This window comes from Lepisma saccharinum, chromosome 12 (assembly GCF_977018435.1).
Source record: "Lepisma saccharinum chromosome 12, izLepSacc3.1, whole genome shotgun sequence".
NCBI classification, from domain to species: Eukaryota; Metazoa; Arthropoda; class Insecta; order Zygentoma; family Lepismatidae; genus Lepisma; species Lepisma saccharinum.
In genome coordinates this window covers 20,210,437-20,232,080 of record NC_139240.1, presented here as the reverse complement: position 1 = coordinate 20,232,080, position 21,644 = coordinate 20,210,437, and the positions used below count along the sequence as shown (strand labels likewise).

At 37.6% G+C, this 21,644-nt stretch overlaps 1 protein-coding gene across 1 annotated transcript in view; it reads left to right on the top strand.

The window, feature by feature from the left end:
• Positions 1 to 1,043: 1,043 nt before the first annotated feature.
• LOC145996593 (tRNA pseudouridine(38/39) synthase-like) overlaps positions 1,044 to 21,644 on the top strand; it is a 123,908-nt gene continuing 103,307 nt past the window's right edge. The window contains exons 1-2 of the mRNA XM_083133145.1: positions 1,044 to 1,387; positions 18,577 to 18,707. Of these exons, the coding sequence (XP_082989271.1) occupies positions 1,244 to 1,387; positions 18,577 to 18,707 (275 nt within the window). The 5' untranslated portion in view covers positions 1,044 to 1,243. The remainder of the gene's footprint in view (positions 1,388 to 18,576; positions 18,708 to 21,644) is intronic.

Here is a 21,644-nt window from a genome sequence, read left to right as displayed (position 1 = left end):
ACCGTTTAAAGTGGATTCCGAACCACTGTGCCTCCACCGGATATCGAACCTGGATCCTCTACAAGGCTACGACGATACCACTGAGCCATTGGGGATTTATAGAATATATCATTCAAATATTTATACTAATATATATTGATAATACGAAAATAAGATACGCAATGGTTTATTTAAGATTCATGCGCAGCGAATGTGACGGTCTAGTCGGTATGGCGACTGACTGCCACACAGGTTCGATTCCGGCCTTGTCCCAGCATAAAGCGGCTCTGGGGTTCACCCAGCCTCAAATGAATGGGTGCCTGCGGGTAAAGGCGGCCGCAGCGTGGTGCTGATTCCATCACCTCGAAAATAGCCGAGATCGAGAATGTGTGGACACTACCCCTCCCCCAAACCTAAATGTGCTTTCATGGCACGGTGCTACATGCACGGGGGACTTTACCTTTTATTTACCTTACGCCCGAAGGATTTTTTCTCAGGGTGGGGGCAGCAGTGCTTAAAGTGGGGGAAAGGTGGGATGTTGAATTCTCCCTTTTAAGAGAATTCTCATGAAACATCCCGAGCACTAGGATAATTCACATAGTCACCGCTATCTTTCACGGCACCCCTCGCCTATGTTTTCACGCTACAATTTCAAAATTTGAATTAACTGATGTCTTTCCATATCTAAGGGGGGCAATTGCGCCCTCTGCCCTTTCCTCTGCGGGCGCCTTTGTTACTTAGCGAATTTGAGAGAGATCCATTAAATTTCGAAAAATCTAGAACATTTCCTATCCCCAAGAAAGTGGTAGAGCAGCCACAGACCTGCTGAAGTTCGCCCATGAATAAATAATTTCTAATTCTAATAAATATAATTATTATTATTATTAAATTCTATACTTTTTTTTTACATACTTTGGCTAATGAAAATGAAGCTTTTCAAAACTTGCAATTTCCATTTGCTTGTGTGTTTATTGGAACCTCAGCTCGCACCGTGTGATTGTTCGCGAGACCCCAGAAAATATATGCAGTTTGGGGTTTGCCGTTAGTCCAGTACCGTAAGAGAATTATCGGCAATGACATATCTGACTATTGAATTGATTTATTTGTTGTTTATTTTCAGTTTCGCATTACGGAATATATGATTGTTCTTAGTCTTTGTGCGAAAGCAAATACTTATTTCTAATTGTTTATTTACATACAATGTGTTTTCATCCATGTACAACTTGCATAATGGAAATCGTTTCAAAACTGTCTTGAATGCGTAATGTTGGCGAAATTAAGAAATGTATTACGATTGTCTTTTATAGCCCGTATGGAAACTATGAATTTTGCCACGCAGACGGTTGTAGTGCAGAAGAAAAGAAAAACAGAGGAAAATGAGGAAGAACTGAAAAATATGACAAAAGAGGTACGATAAATTTAGTTGTGGCTCCAATAAATGAAGGTAAAAAAATGGTAAAGTGTTCCCCTGTGCTTAGCACCACGCCATGAAGGCGTATAGGGGGTGTTGGGGGTAACGCCCGTTTGGGTGTAAAACATTGTAAGTGATGGAAGGTAAATGTCTGTTATATCGGAGACACGAGACACATTTCTTCATTTTTATAGAAGAAACTACGGTAACACTTTATTATACCGGAGACGGATTTCTTCAAATTTACAGGAAAAAGTACTTACGCAAATATTTCTCTGTAGCGTTGTTGATGTTCGGGAATATAGTTTTTATCCATTTTAATGCAAATGCATGTGGTTTTCTACGAAAATGTATGGTACTATTATCGTATGGGTGAAACACCTACGAATCATATATTTCGGACTTCTTTACATTTGCTAACGTGTTGCGGAACATTTCTTAAGGCGAAATAATGCATTTCTAACTAAGATAATGTTTATTTTCTCTATTTACGAGTACTTACTGTTACTTGTTGTTTCGAATCTGTAACACATTATGGCCGTGATAGCATACTGGTTTAGGGGGCGTTCTGAGAGTGTTTTGTCGATTTATGCAGAGGTGCAACCTCGTTCACCGGAAAATATCTACTTTCGTGCCCCTATTTGAAATTATGCTAATACGTCGCATTTACGTGTAGAACTTGTAAAATAACCTTGCGATTTACCACGTTCATTGTCCATACACAGCAATTCGGAACCATCTTTCTTTCGCAATTCGTTAATGCTCTTCCTTTACGCACAACACACTTGCAACCTTGAATATTGACGTCAGACGAGGAATGCCTACGTGGTTAGGTTAGGCCTGTTAGGTTAGGTTCCATTAGCATAAATACAAAGAAAAAATAATATTTTCGGTAACAGTAGTATAAGCCGGAGACACATTAAACTCGTTTGTTTTCAAATAAAAATCATTGCTACTTACCTCATATGCATAGCGGAAGATTTTTCAAGCTGGGGATCACTTTTTTTTCCCAAGAAAAAAGCGTTATTTTTAACATTATAATCATTTATTGGTCGTTGCTAATTCGGCGGGCAAATTTTGACTCACGTTGTCTATCGTCAGCTGATATGCAGTATCGTCAGCTGATGTGCAGTGTTTCCAAACTTATGAACCGATAAATGCCGCACAAACTATTCACAAAAGGTTTTTAAGCGAAAATTGAGGCTAGACTCTACTTTACGTCCTTATCTGCATGGTGATTGCTTCTTTGCGTTCGCGGTGCGCGATCGTGGTGCGGCACCCGGCATCTCTTCGGGTAAGTACCTTTTTCTTTTTACACTTTCTGTTCACGATAGCCCCACTATCCTTTCACGGGGTCGAGGTATGCCTACGAGGTTAGGTTAGGCCTGTTAGGTTAGGTTCCATTAGCACTCATTTCACCCCTAAATATGTGCTTCATCATCTAAAAAAATTTCTCAGTACGTTCAATTGCGCATATCCGGACAACATCGTTTTTTCTCGATTTGTTCACGATAGCCCCACTATCCATTCATGGGGTCGAGGTATGCCTACGAGGTTAGGTTAGGCCTGTTAGGTTAGGTTCCATTAGCACTCATTTCACCCCTAAATATGTGCTTCATCATCTAAAATATTCCCCATTACGTTCAATTGCGCATATCCGGACAACATTGGTTTTTCTCGATTTACTCCTTCAGGAAATTTTTGCTCGCTTTGGGATTTACGTTGTTGAATTCCTTACAAAATAAGCTTTCCAACGATATATGACACATATTCCTTAGGAAAAGGACGTAAACTAGAGTCTTACCTTACATTGGATAAAAAAACCGCTCACACGTCTTCTTGTCAAACTTTCGCGTGGTTGTTACACTGTGAGGGGGTTACATAACCGAACGCACGGAACATTTGATTCAAGTAGTCGACGGTAATGGCGGCACGAGCTATCGTACAACGGAGATGCATGATTGACGAAAAATACCTTATTCACAGGCAAAATACGTTGCACGATTCTAAAAAACAATTTCCCCGGCTTCAGAAAGTCCTCAAGAACGCAATTCCGTAAGTACTTTCTCGTCTTTTCTCCTGTAAATTTTAAGAAATCCGTCTCCGGCTTATACTACTGTTACCATATTTTCGCTAAGAGACGCGTTACCTTTGTATTGCCTAACATGAAAAAGGTCTCTCCTGTGACGTCAGAACACAATGTTGCTAGAGTGTTGTGCGATAAGTGACACCCATTCGGGTCGGAACCATCTTTCTTTCGAAAATTGTTAATGCTCTTCCTTTACGCATAACCATCTTGCAACCTTGAATATTGACGTCAGACGAGGAATGCCTACGTGGTTAGGTTAGGCCTGTTGGGTTAGGTTCCATTAGCATAGGTACAAAGAAAAATTATTATTTTCGCTAAGAGACGCGTTAGCTTGTATTGCCTAACATGAAAAAGATCTTTCCTGTGACGTCAGAACACAATGTTGCTACAGTGTTGTGCGATAACTGACACCCATTCGGGTCGGAACCATCTTTCTTTCGTAATTCGTTAATTCTCTTCCTTTACGCACAACAATCTTGCAACCTTGAATATTGACGTCAGACGAGGAATGCCTACGTGGTTAGGTTAGGCCTGTTAGGTTAGGTTCCATTAGCATAAATACAAAGAAAAATTGTAAAAATAGCTCTCTCCTGTGACGTCCGAACACAATGTTGCTACAATGTTGTGCGATAAGTGACATCCATTCGGGGGAAAAATGTCTTGTTCCGAACTCGACAGGTGGTTCTAGTGAAAACACGGCGAGGCTGAAACACTGGCTACGGGGTTGCATCGTCTTAACACACGGAACATTGCACTCTCATGCAAAAAGCAAATGGCGGGAGCAGAAACAGCGTGTTGGACAGAGATTTTCGCAGAAAACAAAACGCATTCACATTAAAATGGATCAAATCTACATTCAGGAACTTCCAAAACGCTCAAGAAAATGATTTCCGTAAGTACTTTCTCCTGTAAATTTGAAGGAATCCGTTTTACCCATACGATAATGTTACCAAATCTATTTCCGATGCACTATTGCTACTGCCGCCATTTGCTTTCTGTATGAGAGCACAATACGCGCTATTGCTGCTGCTACAACATGACGTGTCGAGGATGCGTCGTGAAGTTGTTGCCGGGTGTGGAAGATGCCGTGGAATTTGTAATTCCGATGTTGTCCGTATATGCTAAATAGAACGAAAGGAGTGCTAATGGAACCTAACCTAACAGGCCTAACCTAACCTAGTAGGCATACCTCGTCCCCGTGATGGTTCGTGGGGCTATCGTATGTAAGAAATAGACATTATTTTCGTTATAATTTAACAATACAGGTAATTTATCCAATTTGTTTAAAATTTGGGCCTCGTAATCACGAATCTGCACTTAAAATTTTGGCGCTCGCGTATAAATTTGGCGCTTATTTGGGGCTGGTGAATCCGACCAATTTCTAACATGCCTTTAACAGGGACTATATAGATATAGGCGGGGCCGCGATAGCGGTTGGGGGCAGTAGGTTAATTACCCCAGGGGCGGAGCCCGGAATCGGCTTGAAATTTGGAAATCCAGGGTGTGGAAATAAGAACTTAATTTAGATTATTTTGCTATTTCCACGTGTGAGCGCCAAATTTTGACTGCAGATTCGTGATTAGGGGGCCAAAATTAGTGAGTATGCTGAATTTCAAACAAAACGGAGAAATTCCCGGTATTGTAAAATCGCTCCGCCCCACGAACCATCACGGGGACGAGGTATGCCTACTAGGTTAGGTTAGGCCTGTTAGGTTAGGTTCCATTAGCACTCCTTTCGTTCTATTTAGCATATACGGACAACATCGGAATTACAAATTCCACGGCATCTTCCACACCCGGCAACAACTTCACGACGCATCCTCGACACGTCATGTTGTAGCAGCAGCAATAGCGCGTATTGTGCTCTCATACAGAAAGCAAATGGCGGCAGTAGCAATAGTGCGTCGGAAATAGATTTTCGTAGAAAACCACATGCATTCGCATTAAAATGGATAAAAACTATATTCCCGAACATCAACAACGCTACAGAAAATTATTTGCGTAAGTACTTTTTCCTAATGGGGTACTATTATAGTATGGGGCTGACACCTATAAATCATATATTTTGCATTTTTTTGCATTGCTAACGTACAATTTTGGAATGCGGAACATTTCCTAAGGTGAAATAATGCATTTCTAACTAAGAAAATGTCTATTTCTTACATTTACAAGTACTTACTGTTACTTGTTATTTTGATTCTGTAACACATTATGGCAGGCGATAGCGTACTGGTTGTGCGAGTGTTTTGTCGAATTATGCAGTGTTGCAACTTCGTTCACCGGAATAAAATACCTACTTTCATGCCCGAATTTGAAATTATGCTAATACCTCGCAAACCATTGATGTTAGCCTCACAAACCATTGATGTTAGCCTCACAAACCATTGATGTTAGCCCCACAAACCATTGACGTTAGCCCCACAAAACATTCACGTTAGCCCACAAAACATTCACGTTAGCCCCAAAAACCATTTTCCGTAAGATTAGGTTAGGTTAAGTTAGGTTAGGCAAGCATAATTAAAAAAAAAATTAAAAATACTAGACACATCATGTTCTAGTGAAAACACTGCGAGTTTGAAACACTGACTATAGGGTTACGTCATCTTAACACATGGAACATTGTGCTCTCATGCAGAAAGCAAATGGCGGCAGCAGAAACAGCATGTCGAACAGAGATTTTCGCAGAAAACAACATGTATTCGCATTAAAATGGATCAAAACTACATTCATGAACTTCCTCAACGCTACAGAAAATGATTTCCGTAAGTACTTTCTCCTGTAAATTTGAAGAAATCTGTCACCCCTATGCTATAATATTACCGAAAATGGTCCATGGGGCTATCGTGAATAGTTTTTGGGGCCATTGTGGGTACTTGTCCGATAAGGCCCGAACACCTCTCACTCGTTTATTTCCTTAATTTTAGCATTGATTCTTACCTATTCTGCATTGCGGAAGATTCTTTAAGGTGTAGTTATGCCTTTTTCCATAAAATAGTGTCAACTTTTCATATTACGAGTCATTATTTGTCTTCCTTGTTATGCTTGGGTAACAGACAATATGGTGTGCAGCCGTCATGGATCGTCGTGCTTGTGTTTTGTCGATTTGGAGTGGATATGCAGTGTTTCAACCTTCTTAACCGAAAAATACCTACTTTCGTGTTCATTATGTCAAAGAGGAAAAGAGAAAAGGAGGGCTATGTCATCACAAACCATTGACGGATAGCCCCGAAAACCATTCACGATAGCCCCAAAAACCATTCACGATAACCCCACGAACCATTTCCGGCAAGGTTAGGTTAGGTAAGCATAGTTAAAAAAATTTTTTAAAAAAACTTCGTAAAAAGAAAGGCTCGTTTGGAAACACTGGCAAGACCGTGTGACTTTCGACGCTCGCGTTATCTGCACATACATAATGGAAACAATGGCCTAATGTTAGAGAAGATGCAAGTTCCTTATGTAACAAGTGATTATTTCTTGTTCTGCAGCATTCTATGGTGAAGTTTTCAGTTTCTGAGAAAGAAAATACCCCCAAGAACTTCGACAATGCTACAGAAACTGATTTCAGTAAGTAGTTTCTCCTGTAAATTTGAAGAAATCTGTTCGGGCGATATCGGATAGTTACCCTACCGTGAATGGTTTTTGGGGCTATCCGTCAATGGTTCGTTGGGCTATCATGAATGGTTTTTGGGGCTATCCGTCAATGGTTTGTGGGCCTATCGTGAATTGTTTTTGAGGCTATCCGTCAATGGTTTGTGAACACGAAAGTAGGTATTTTTCGGTTAAGAAGGTTGAAACACTGCATACCCACTCCAAATCGACAAAACACAAGCACGACACACGATGATCCACAGCTGTGCGCACCATATTGTATTTTCCGCAACGTAAGAAAGGTACAAAAGAATTACTCGTAATGTGAAAAATCAAAGTTATTTTCGTGTAAAAAGCATAATGGCACCTTCAACTATGTTCCGCAATACACAATCGGTAAGTACGAACCATCCGAAACACAAAATTACCAAAATGTCTCTTACCATGTTTTACACCCGAGCCCTTCAAATAATTGGTTTCTAGAAAATAACATGTACTGAGTATGAGGTGAACATGTATGTTACAATATTGGGAACGAGTTTACAATACCGGACCACTCTCCAATTTCTATGAAATTTTGTCTACTCACGAATCTGCATGTAATAATTGGCGGTCGAGTATGGAAATTGAGAAAAAACAAAATAAACTATGTTTTCTTTATGTAACGTAACCCTACCATAAAAACAGTAGCTCCATGGAACATGCCATTTTCCCCGAATGGGTTGTCACTTATCGCATAACACTTGAGCAACATAGTGTTCTGACGTCACATAACAGAGCTTTTTCATGTTAGGCAAGACAAGGTATAGTTCTCTTAGCCAAAATATTAATTTTTCTTTGTATTTATGCTAATGGAACATAACCTAACAGGCCTAACCTAACCTCGTAGGCATTCCTCGTCTGATGTCAATATTCAAGGTAGCAAGATTGTTGTGTGTAAAGGAAGACCATTAACGAATTGCGAAAGAAAGATTGTTTCGAATTGCTGTGTATGGACAATGACCATGGTAAATCGCAAGGTTATTTTACAAGTTCTACACGTAAATGTACAATTTTAACAAGTGACCGCCAAATATGAACTACAGATACGTCATCAGGACACCGAAATTAGTAAGTAGGCGAAATTTTATGGAAATTGGAGAGTGGTCCGGTATTGTAAATTCATGCCCAATATTGCGGATGTGGTCTTGTTGTAGTTCGATCTAGCAGATTTCTTCATTTTTACAGGAGAAAGTATTTACCAAATTGAGTTTCTATAGATAGTTAAAGGGTCGTGGATGTATTTTGTTCCATTGTGCAACCTATTTGATTGCAAAATTTATGTATGTAGTATCTTTCCGACGCACAATTTCCGTTGATGTTATTAGCTTTCTTTATGTGAACCGAGTGTTGCGCCTGTCAGTGTTTCCAAACACGCCGTTGTTTTGCTAGAAGACGAAAAAACGAAATATGACCCCAAATTGTAACTATGTTTGCCTAACCTAACTGAACCTAACAAACCTTCTGTGAATGGTTTCTGGGGCTATGCGTGAATGGCTTGTGGGGCATTTTTAGGTTAAGACCCCAAATTTTAACTATGTTTGCGTAACCTAACCTAACCTTACCGTGAATGGTTTCTGGGGCTATCCGTGAATGGTTTGTGGGGCATTTTTCGGTTAAGAAGGTTTGAAACACTACATATCCACTCATGATCCACGATGTGTCAAGCTGTGCCTGCCATATTGTGTTAACTAACTAACTCTCTAGGCTTCTTAAACCCGAAGGTTCATGGCTGCAGAAACACAGGCCTTCCATCTGTCCCTATCTTGAGCAAGATCTATATACTCTTTTCCATCCCTACCGATTTCCTTAAGGTCCATCTCAACGTTGTCCCTCCATCTTCGCCTTGTCCTTCCTACAGGTCTCTTACCATCAGGTTTCCCAACAAGATTCATGTAAACTCCTCTTTCCTCTCCCATTCGTGCCACATCGCCTGCCCACCTAAGTCTTCTTCATTTAATTATTCTAATAATATCTGGACATGAATACAAATTATGTAGTTCTAAATTATGTAACCTTCTCCACTCACCTGTATCCTCATCCCTTTTAGGTCCAAATATTTTCCTAAGGATGTTATTTTCAAATACTCTCAATTTAATGTTCCTCTTTCAATGTAAGGGACCAAGTTTCACACCCATATAATACTGCAGGCAAAATTACTGTTTTGTATATTTTAACTTTTAGTTTCTTAGATATTAAACGAGAAGACAAAAGTTTATGAAGAGAGAAGTAACATGCATTTCCTAAATTAAGCCTACTTTTTATTTCCTCTTTAATATAATTTTTATTTGTTAATATTACTCCTAAGTATTTGAATTTGGAAACTGGTTCAAACGAGTTGTTATCAATAATTAGATTTTGATTATTACCTAACACTTGGTTTCGGCCTGTAAACATATATTTAGTTTTCTCTTTGTTAACTTCCAAACCTATCTCTTTAGCAGTTTTGAAAAATATTTTAGCATTATTCTTATTGTATTTATATCATCCCCTAATAAGTCTACATCATCTGCATATACTAACAACTGAGTTACACCATTTAATTTTAGTCCTTCTTTAGTTTCTTTTACCTTCCTAACACAATATTCTAAGGCAAGATTAAAGAACAATGGAGATAATGCATCTCCTTGTTTTATCCCATCATGAATTGTAAATTTGTCAGACACATTAATACCCAGACAAATTTTACTTTCCGTTTCACTGGTTCATATTTTTATCATACTAACAAGCTTCTTAGGTATTCCAAACTCGACTAATATATTATATAATTTATCTCTTTTGACCGAATCCTATGCTTTTTTTAAATCAATGCAGTAGCTGGTGGACATTTTGATTATATTCCCACTTTTTTCAAGTGTCTGTCTGATGTGAAAAATTTGATCTGTAGTTTATCTGTTACGTTTAAATCCACATTGATAATCACCTATAATTTCATTAGCATATGGGGTTAGTCTGTGGCCGCGGTGGCTCAGACAGTAACGCGTCTGACTACCATGCTAAAGGTCCCGGGTTCGATCCCCAGCCGGTTCAAATCCGGGAACGTTGGAAGCGGCCCCGGCGTCCACCCAGCATCAAATAACATGGGTACCCGGGGGAAACCCTGGGGGTAAAGGCAGTCAGGGGCGTGGTTCTGATCACATCACCCCCACTCACGACCGGATCAAGAAAGTGTGGGGCGTTACCCCCACACCCCCTATACACCTTTATTGAGTTGCTGCTGTTTTAAGTCCACTTTATGCACAGTAAGGCTAATCGGGACTGGACCTACAGTTTAAAGTGGGATCCGAACCACTTGTGCCTCCACCAGGTATCGAACCCGGGACACCTTGATTACAAGGCAATGACGCTACCACTGTGCCATGGGTGAGGCCTATACGCCTTTATGGCATGGTGCTAAGCACAGGGGAACACTTTATCTTTACTTTTTTTTATGGGGTTAGTCTTGTTAAAAGAATGTTAGATAATATTTTATATGTTGTAGAGATTAGAGAAATTCCACGGTAATTATTGCAGTTCATTTTATCACCTTTCTTAAACACAGGAACAAATTTGGATTCTTTCCACTGTTGAGGGATTTCTTCTTTATTCCATATTAAACAAATTAATTTATGAATTTGACATATTAACGAATTTCCACCATATTCAATTAACTCAGCTGGTAATAAATCAATGCCAGGTGGTTTGTTATTCTTTAGCCTTTTAATAGCATATTTAACTTCAGTTCTTCTATGTGTACTTCATTTACTTCTGATTTATCTCCTACATGAACATTTAAAAGGTCATTAAAGTAGTTCTTCCATCTATTTAGAATATCGCTTGGGTCAGCTAGAAAATCACCATCTTTATCTTTTATCAAGTTGTAAATTCATTTACACCTTTATATAAATCTCTGATATTTTTGTTTTTGCTGTTTGTTTCAATTTCGTTAATTTTGCTTTTCAAGTAATCTCTTTTTATACTTCTAGACGTGCAGTTAACTTCTTGCTTTATTCTATTATAATTGCTTAGAGTTATTTAACCACCTAAGTCTAGCTTGATTTATTATTTCTATTAGATTATGACATTCATTATCAAACCATGGCTTACTTTTTCTTGGTTTATGGTATCCTATACTTTCTTTAGCTGCTGATTCCATTGCATTAATATATGCTCTCAATTCTTATTTATGTCTGTTTCATTTATATTTTCATCATCATTTAAATCCTGCAAAATATCAAATCTATTTGACAGTTTAATTTGGTATTAAATCTTTCATCAGCAAATTTTCCTGTATTAAATTTTAGAACTTTTAGATTTTGTTGCTTATGATTTATCACTGTGAGTCTTTCTCTTAATTTAGCAATTACTAAATAATGGTCACTGGCACAGTCAGCACCTCTATGTGTACGAACATCAATTATACTAGTATGCCTTCTCTTATCAATGAGAATATGATGTATCTGATTATGAGATTTACCATCTGGAGAAGACCAGGTATATTTATGGATATCTTTATGTTTAAAAGTGGTACTTTTCACAATTAAATTCTTTGAGGTTGCAAAAGTAATCAATCTTATACCATTGTCATTACTTAATTCATGAAGACATTCTTTACCAATCGTAGGTTTAAATGTCTCTTCTTTGCCAATCTGTGCATTACAGTCACCTAACCGAATTTTCATATCTTACTGAGAAAATTTATCGAAGACCTGTTCTAATTCTGCATAAAAATCATCTTTAGTATTATCATCTTTATCTTCCGTTGGTGCATGTATGTTTATTAAAATAATTTTACACCACCTACCCTGTAAAACTGCATATGATATCCTATCATTAATAAATTCTACTGTTTTAAGAGCCGAGATAATTCTATTATTTATGAAAGAGCCTATTCCAAAATTATGATTTTCAGTATAATTTTTAGTTTTACAGTTCCCTTCTCCTGGCCACCTAACTTCCTGGACAGCTACTACATCTAATTTATACTTAACTATCTCATTAACTGTACACTGAAATGCCCCAGGCTGGCAAAGGCTCAGAACATTCCAGGTGCCTAATTTAATATCCTTATTCCTAATGTAGTTCTTATCCTTAGTCCAGGGACCTCCCAAAGTAGTCACCCCCCGGAGATCCGAATGGGGGCTATTTTACCTTGGGAACATCCATGGCCTCATATTGCTGTTTCTTGACATGTCTTTTTACAGTGCAGAGTTGTCAGCTCTATGTCTAACCCCCAATATGAATGGAGGACCACACCTGTCGTTGGTCAGCAGATCCCTCGGATCGAGCTGGGAGGATCACATTGTAGTCCACCAACCACACCCCACTTCTCCCAATTGTGGAATGCTCATAGAGCCATGACAGGACAGCTCTGTAAATCCCAATAGAGCAAAATGTTGACCATTTCACTCTGTTGGTTGACTAACTGCAGTGAACAAGTCACTGGGCGATGAGGTCGTCACATCCCTACGCCATATTGTGTTACTGAAGTGAAAAAAGGAAGAACGATAAATACTCATAATGTGAAAAATTGAAGTTATTTTCTTGAAAATATGAAAATAACACCTTAAAGAATCTTTCGCAATGCATAATCAGTAAGTATGAATGTAAAAAATGACGAAAGAAACGAGTCAAAAGTGTTTGTGCAAGATCAAACATTTAATCGCTCATTTATTGAATTTTTCACGGAGGTCCAACATATTGTCATTTTGACCTATAGCCTATATTATTCTCACCCAATCTCCCTTCCTCAAAATAATAATTCTGAATAAAGCCCTGCACATGCCAGTACAGTACAGACTAGTTTGATTCTGTTTTAAGATATCTGCTTTACATCGCAGCCAGTAGACACTAGAAATGGTACATTCTTATTACATCAGATTTTTCTCTCTCTTTTTTTTTACAAAAATGTGATCATTTCAAAATCTTCTACTGTTTTGTGTGTCAACACACGACTAGTATTAAAAGCCTATCCTTGTCATCAAGGAAAATTGTAGCTTCATCGAAATAGCATATTGGGGCCTTTCCTTTTGTTTTATTGCGATTTCATCATGCTACGAATGCAATTTTTACATGGTTCGATTTCGATGTACGTCTGTTAACACATACTGTGGACTTTTAGCTATTACTTGAGGTTTTGTTCAATATATGCTTTCGTGGTTAGGTTAGGTTCCCTTAGCATTAAAATAAAGTCCCTAAATGCATTCAACTAAGGTTCCGATTTACTTCTACATTCATTCCCATGCTTCTACGGTATTTACTGTCGCTTGTCGATGGAGAATATTTTGTCCATGAGAAGTGCGTAAGGTAATTTTCAAGTTGTTTTTTTCAACATAAATAACTCTTTTTCATGTCCAAACAGTGCTCATTACTTTAAGGAAGGTTCAAATTTCGTGTGACAATGATTTCCAAAATTCTACGATAATTAGTCTTTGTGCTAGGAGAAATCATAAAACAATCGGAACCGTTACCGTCAGAGAAAATATTTTGCATAAATTTGCTTCCCAGTGATCAGCCATTCCCGATTTATTGTGGTCTTCGACGCAGAGTACTGTCTTATTTTAGACTACTGTCATATTTTCACATGATGCTCAAAGAGGTGTCATGCTTGTTGAGACATGATCAGTTGTTGAAAGCATTTAGGGATGTTATATCCATACTATGAGATTTAAACATGACCTACTTAACCTAACAACAAAGGCATTAATGGATGTTATTTTAATTCTATGAGCCCCAAACTTGAACTGCCGAACAACGAAAGATTTTGAACATTATTTTAATGCTAAGAGCGAGAAAAGTGCTTTACACTCCATGCATGCAAAGGAGTTGGCAGCAGCAGCCTGTATTCAATACAGCAGTAAATGAATCACTTCTAGCAAACAAATACACAGATTGGAGTATACAGAAGGGAAAACTCATTCGCCAGAAAACATGCACTAAACTGACAAACTGTGTGTTAACAAACAGGCTAAATAGAAATCTAACAATTGGACCAAGATCTTTATTGATGTATTGTAATTTAACCATGCATTTTCGACGTAAATAACATTTGCTTAATGCCACTGAAACATATGGACATCTTTCCATTTGCATTGTGTATTCACAAATGTTTCCATTCCCCTGAAAGAGTGATGTTTTAAGTAAGACTTATGATTTTCATCTTGACCTCTTTGTCTGCCATGGCACATTTCTCTTTGAGTTTATTGATCAGTGTCTCAAACTGATCTCTGGGATCCACATCTTCTTCAGGATTTTCCATTACACTATGAAATAACCACTCAAGATTTCTTCTTAAAGCACTTGAAACCTTCCCTATATTTGCTTTAATGGCAGTCAGTCTGATAGATTCGAGTGAAGGACATGGTAATGTAGGTTAATACTAATTCCCGAAGATGAAAATCGGACTGTGAACAAACAACACTTTAATAGAAAACTGGACGTTGTGTCCCAAACATTAATGTACAATGAAGCATGTTACAGAAAGATTATACACAGAATGTATCTGTCTATGATTTCTCTTTTTCTAGACGTGAAGGCCAAACGTTGTAGCCATTCGCTTAATACCTGGACTTATCACAGTCTTTTCTCTGGTCTCAGTTTTCTTATTTTAGATACTGGTGAAACCCCCTAATAGAGCTCAAGCAGTGTCTATTATTTCTAAATGTTCAGGAGGAGGAACATGTTCCTCTTTCAACAGTGGTACGAATATTTTTTAAAAACAAGTGGGGCACATCGATTTACCTGGAACAGGCTTTAAATTTTAGTTCTTTTCTTTGGAAATGTGTTCTGGAAGATTTTCCCTAAGCTTTTAAAGGACCGCTGCAATACCACCCAAAGATATTTTGATACTTTAAAAGATTCTTGATTTCATGGTACTTGCAGATAGAAGTCACATCAAAAGAAACTCTAGAAACAAACAGGTGTTGTTCTTCACCAAACTCACTGTTTTTCTTTAATTCCTTAAGCACTGTCCCATAAACACATTTGTGGCATTCTTCATTTGTCAAAACACCTATAGACCAATGCATCTTCATGTTTGGAAAAGATAAATGTGCACACTGGAACACAACCCGACCTTCCTATCAGAGCTACTGCCAGACTAACAAACAGGAACAAATGCTGACACTGCATTGAAGGTTTGTGCCTGTTCAGACTTCTTGAGACCTGCAGTCTTCAAACCTTGACAAATATTTCATAACTTCTACACTCCCATATAATTATTTTAAAAGGTAATAAAAACTCATTTACATTCCGAATTACAGCTTACAGAATTTTAACACAAAATATCTTAATAAAAATTTAAATTAGACATACCTTATTTAACATGAATTATTGAATTTTTCATGAGTTTTGCATGACCATATCTCATAAATCATTTGAATTTCAAACTCAAAATTTGACTAAAGTTAGTTACCATAGAGTACTGCATTGTGTATTAAATTTCAGATTTTCAAATAACTGCCCACCAGATATACGAGGGTAATTCGGAAAGTAACCGCCGTTGTGGCGTGGCGCTAGTATGTAGTAGTGGGCAGAGCACAACCGTTGTTACATCACGCAATCTGTGATTCAGTAAGCTTCTAGCTGTGCTAGTGAGAGCATCATAGTGCCACGCATGTGCTGGTTATAATGTCACAAAATGTGTGCTGCCATCGAAAATCCTGCCAAATGCGAATTACGCTGAGTGATAAGATTTCTTTGGGCAAAAAATCTGTCAGCAGCAGACATTCATCGTGAATTGTGTGCTGTATACGCCTCAAACATTAGGGGTGAAGTAGTTGTGTGTCAGTGGATCAGATTTTTCAAAGAGGGAAGAACAAACATTCATGATGAACCTAGGAGTGGTAGGCCTTCCGTAGTGAGTGATGATCTCATCAAGAAAATTGACAACAAAGTCTGTGAGAACTGTCGACTCACAATCTCGGAACTTTCTGAAAAATTTCCGAACATTTCTCGTACTGTGTTGTTCGAGGTTGTCACCGGAAAATTAGGCAACCGAAGTTCTGTGCTCGGTGGGTTCCAAAAATTATCTGCTGACATATGTGGTTGTGTTCGTGCATGACAACGCTTGCCCTCACACTGCTCGGCGAACACAAGACCTTTTGCGCCAATTCAAATGGGACGTTTTTGATCATCCCCCATACAGCCCGGACTTGGCTTCTTTTGATTTTCATCTGTTCACTCACATGAAGAAATGGTTTGGGGCACAACACTTCGCTGACAATGAGGATCTTCAAAATGCTGTGACAGGTTGGTTGAATTTCCAGGTGGCCGAGTTTTATGCAAAAGGGATTGGTAAGTTGGTGAAACGCTATGACAAGTGCTTGAATTTACGTGGCGACTATGTTGAAAGTTAGAGGACAGCTGTATCTTTGAGATGTAAAGTAAAAATTTGTTGTATCTATGCGGGTTTTTTATTTGCAGCCAAATGGCGGTTCCTTTCTGAATGACCCTCGTATTTAACCCTGAATTTGAAATTTTAAAAAAACGTATATGGTTATGACCCTGTAGAAAAAACTACTCAAGTCTCAAGCTTCAAAAAATTATGACATACTATTGGTGCACAGATAATTAAAAAAAATGGAGTGTTACACAAAGTGCCTTCCTCCTAAAAAAAAATGTCCAAAAATGACATTTTGAGCGATTACGATTCAAAATTTTGACCATAAAATTTATTATGAAGGAATAATTTTTAGGATATTATACACAAATATAATTGTAGCCTATAATGTGTTTAACATCACAGATGTTGTCTCATTGTCCTAGGACTTACCAGAGCTGAGATAAAAAAGTTACCGCTGAAAATGACACTCACCATGATATAAAAAAAGGTCTACCATCTTGAAATCAGTGATAATAAAATTAAAATAACAGTGGTTCTGAACTGTCAAAGTATGAGGCTCACACCATACAAAACACACACACACACAGATATATATATATATATAAAACAGTCAAGCAACCAATATTTCTTTTCTGTACCACTTGATTGACCCTCACACGTATATGCAAGATATTCAAGTTTTCTGGATACAAATTCCCCCTTTGATATTTTGCTTATGGAGTGAGAAAAAGGGAGCTGTTTAACTTGCTGTACTCCCTTGAGAATCATTTTTTTTAATCGACAAATTTCAATGTTTTACATAATGTAGAATTGGTTCCAGTTCATGTAAAACACAAATAACTGAGATATTTGATCCTAAAGTACCGGTATGGTCCTTTTTTGGAGTACTTTTGCTGCTTTTTATTAGTGAAAACTGTTTGCATGGACACTAAAATTGTGTAAGAAAACGTTGGAAATTGATATAAACTTCAAACCTAACACTCCTATGATGTAAAATTATCACTGCTGTTTTGGATTGTGGTGTTGGGTGCTATATTCACTTGCGCTAAGGCTTCAGGCTGTTCTGCTTTATGATAAGTAGAGCCCGGAAGTTTGGTAAAATGCCTCTTTTTATCTACTGGGTATATTGATAAAAATTTTCCGGATATACGTTTTTATGTTGTTTCGAATGTTTTAGAAGCCTTTTCATTTTGCCTATTTTGCCTATTTGGGACCCCACTTCCTATTTTTAATTATAATGCCTTTTTTTGCCTTTTTCAATGAAATTGGACCATTTTTTAAAAAAAAGTGTGTATATAAATTATTTTTCTCCCAAAAAACGTTGTTGACATTTATTTTTCTTCCGTTTATTATGTGAATAATTTTCGCTTTATTTAAGTAATATTGAACTCACGCATGTTTCAACATTGCTGAAGGAGAAAAGTGTGAGAGAAAAGTATTTTATGCTCAGTTAGGATATTGCCTTTCCGTTAACATTTCCTTGTGCATGATTGACTGCTGAAAACCTGTTGCAGAACATCTGCACAATTACGTCATCACGTCCAGCGTCCGTGTCAGGACGTTATTGACAAGAAACAGCACTAATGCCCAAGGGTCTTTGCTTTGCATTAGTTTAGTTCTGCACTTTGGAGGGAAACGATCGTGTATTTGTCATCATGCCGAAATTTAGTGTGCCATTAAGTGGTAAGTTACATGGTTACGTGCGTGAATTTGGTGAAAATTGAAATGCTCTTCCCAATGTAGATTTTAACATTTTGCCAGAAATTATAGATAAAAGTAAGCGACTTCCAAATGTGCCTTTTTTTGTTTATTTTGCCTTTTTTTCATTTTTAGTGCCTATTTTCCACATTATAATTGCCTTTTTGCCTGCCTATTTTAACGAAAATAAATGCCTGAACTTCCAGGCTCTAATGATAAGGTAACACACTTCGTTTATTTTACAATAACACATTTCTGTAAGCTAAAAACAATGTAAAACATTCCTAAATAACATAATCTTCATATAGGTACCATGCAAAATATTTCACTTTCTCGAGGGGGTACCAGAAGAAGGAGGTGTAACAACCCTTGTAAAAATGGTAAAGCCTTAGGGTTTTATACTTCAGGGAAGGGGAGGCAGATAAAGTTATTATAACACTTGTTTTTCAGGATTTAATTGCCAGAGTTCAGCAACTGAATAGCCGTGTGATCCAGCTGAAAGGCCTCCTAGCAAACCAAGCAGTTGTAACCCCGGAGGATAAGGGTAAGAAGAAGAGGAGGAGGCCATTTGACTTTTCCAAGTGAGTGCCATTCTTTTAATTGTTTGTGATTTTGTGTGCACTTGGCATATCTTTTAAACCAAGTCTACATGTACTGAATTAAAGTTAGGCATATTTAATAATTTTGTGAACAACTGTCCACGATATGAAAATTGAGATGCACTACCGGTAGAGTCCCTGCTATTTGGAAAGGTGTTTGGTTAGCATTGGTTAAAGCAGCCTTTCCTGACAAATTCGCATATTCAAATTATGATTTGGAACTATACGAAAGACATGAATTAAATATGGAGAAATGAAATTAAAAAACTGAACGGACAAATCATTTTATTTTTTAAAAATTAATGTTTCACATAAGTTTTCTGTCTGTCTAGATTGGTTAATTTTGATGGTGATTGTTGTTGAATTGGTAAAATGTATGTGGGAACAAACACGTAATTGAACCAAGCGCCCCTCCTATTACAATATGTGTTCTCTGTTCAAGGAAATATGAGCAGAGTGGCCTTCCTAAACAAGACACTACAGGTAACAGTAACAGTAATAGCTATCCAACACATTTTAATATATGACTGACTCTACTACAGAGTGTCCGAAAAGTCACGCAACCCGGTGTTTACGACCGTATAACGGAATAGCGAAACGGAATGAGAAGATTCGCTTTCTGCCAAGAGAATGCCCTGTATATTGGGAAAATTTAGAGAGACAAACATATGTAAGAACATGCATGTTTTAATAACAAATAAGCAAAGTGTTGCCAAAGGCGGAAAAAAAATATTTGCAAATTGTGTATATTGATGCACAGAACTCACTGAGGTAAATTATTGCAACATTTCACAATACCAACGAACAATTTGGATGGCCATCTAATGAATTTGACAGAAAAAGAACTTTGACGAAGTTTCAAAAACATTGCAGAAGGGAATAAATGGGCTGTTCCAAAAATCGATGTTTTCACAATATTACGAGGGACACTGGCAACACTGTTGGTGTCACGTGTCACTAACAGACGTGTTTTACCTCAGGCTATCACACTAAGGCACTTTTAACGACAAAGGAGAAAGTTGGTTATTCTCGAACATATGCAATAAATTACATACACCTTGCAACCCTGAAATGCGGGTATCACTACAAATTAAAGCAAATGTTTGAAGTGTCCACCATTTTCTTGGATACATAAGTTAGTTCGCTTGATCATGTTCTCAGATACCTTTCTGAGGGTTGCAGCACCGATATTATTAATTTCCTGTGTAATGTTTCGTTTCAGCTCCTCCAATGTTCTAGGTCCCGTTTGGTATACTTTCCCCTTTAAGTAACCCCACAGAAAAAAATCTCCAGATGTTAAATCGGGCAAGCGACTGGGCCACAAATCCTTGGATATTAGACGATCACCAAAAAATTCTCTCAGCATACGAAGAGATTCATTAGATGTATGGCAAGTTGCTCCATCTTGTTGTAGCCAAACATCACGTTCGTCTTCTTCCAGGAGAGCAACGAATTGCATTATGAGATCCCCGTACACAGCAGTATCCACTGTTGGCTCAAAGAATAACGGTCCCACAATACGACGTCGCGATATTCCACACCATACACCGATTTTCGGAGAGTGCAAGGGTTGTTCATGCAACTGATGTGGGTTTTCTGTCGACCAATGCCTGGAATTTTGGCTGTTGACATACCTATCCAATTGAAACCACATTTCAGGGTTGCAAGGTGTATGTTCGAGAATAACCAACTTTCTCCTTTGTCGTTAAAAGTGCCTTAGTGTGATAGCCTGAGGTAAAACACGTCTGTTAGTGACACGTGACACCAACAGTGTTGCCAGTGTCCCTCGTAATATTGTGAAAACATCGATTTTTGGAACAGCCCATTTATTCCCTTCTGCAATGTTTTTGAAACTTCGTCAAAGTTCTTTTTCTGTCAAATTCATTAGATGGCCATCCAAATTGTTCGTTGGTATTGTGAAATGTTGCAATAATTTACCTCAGTGAGTTCTGTGCATCAATATACACAATTTGCAAATATTTTTTTTCCGCCTTTGGCAACACTTTGCTTATTTGTTATTAAAACATGCATGTTCTTACATATGTTTGTCTCTCTAAATTTTCCCAATATACAGGGCATTCTCTTGGCAGAAAGCGTTTCTTCTCATTCCGTTTCGCTATTCCGTTATACGGTCGTAAACACCGGTTTGCGTGACTTTTCGGACACTCTGTATATTGCTGCAGATTTTAAAGTTCCGCTAGCAACAGTGAAAAAATTTATAATGGCATGTTTATTATTCTGATTTAATAATGCATGCGATATAGAAAACACATACATAAAAAAGCACATACTGTACTCATTATTTATGATTTTTTTTATAATTTCCATAAACAAACTTGAAATATTAAAAAATATATTCTTTTTTTAACTGAAATTTAAAACTCAGGCGCCAGGTGGAAATTTACATGTGTCATGATGACTGGGTGCATTATATTTGTCTACCACTAAATATGAGTTATTTTCCTGTAGTTTACGGTTATTACAAGCATAAGAAAACAGTTTTTCTTTGTGACGTTTCAGGAGAACACACACTCCTTTCATCAGACATTTATTTTCATTTTGACTAAAGATACAGTTATAACAATGAGAAGGAGAAGGGTTTTAAAAAGATTAACGGGAAACACAGAGTTGAATGTCTGGGAAGCTTCGTTCATTGCAGAAGAACACTGGAATAAATTAAATAATGAAAATGGTAACATAGATCCAGTATGGAGTTTTCTTTTTCACAAATGGAGTAAGCCACCATCTTTAAAATTTAATGTAACAGAAAACATCAAGAGACTTTGTGAAAACAATGATGAATGTGAATTACCTGATGATATTTGGGATTCATAATTTTAAAAAAATCTGAAATATAAATAAAACAGACTGCTTTTTTCACAGTTAAGTTGCTATATTACAACAATGTAACATTGACAA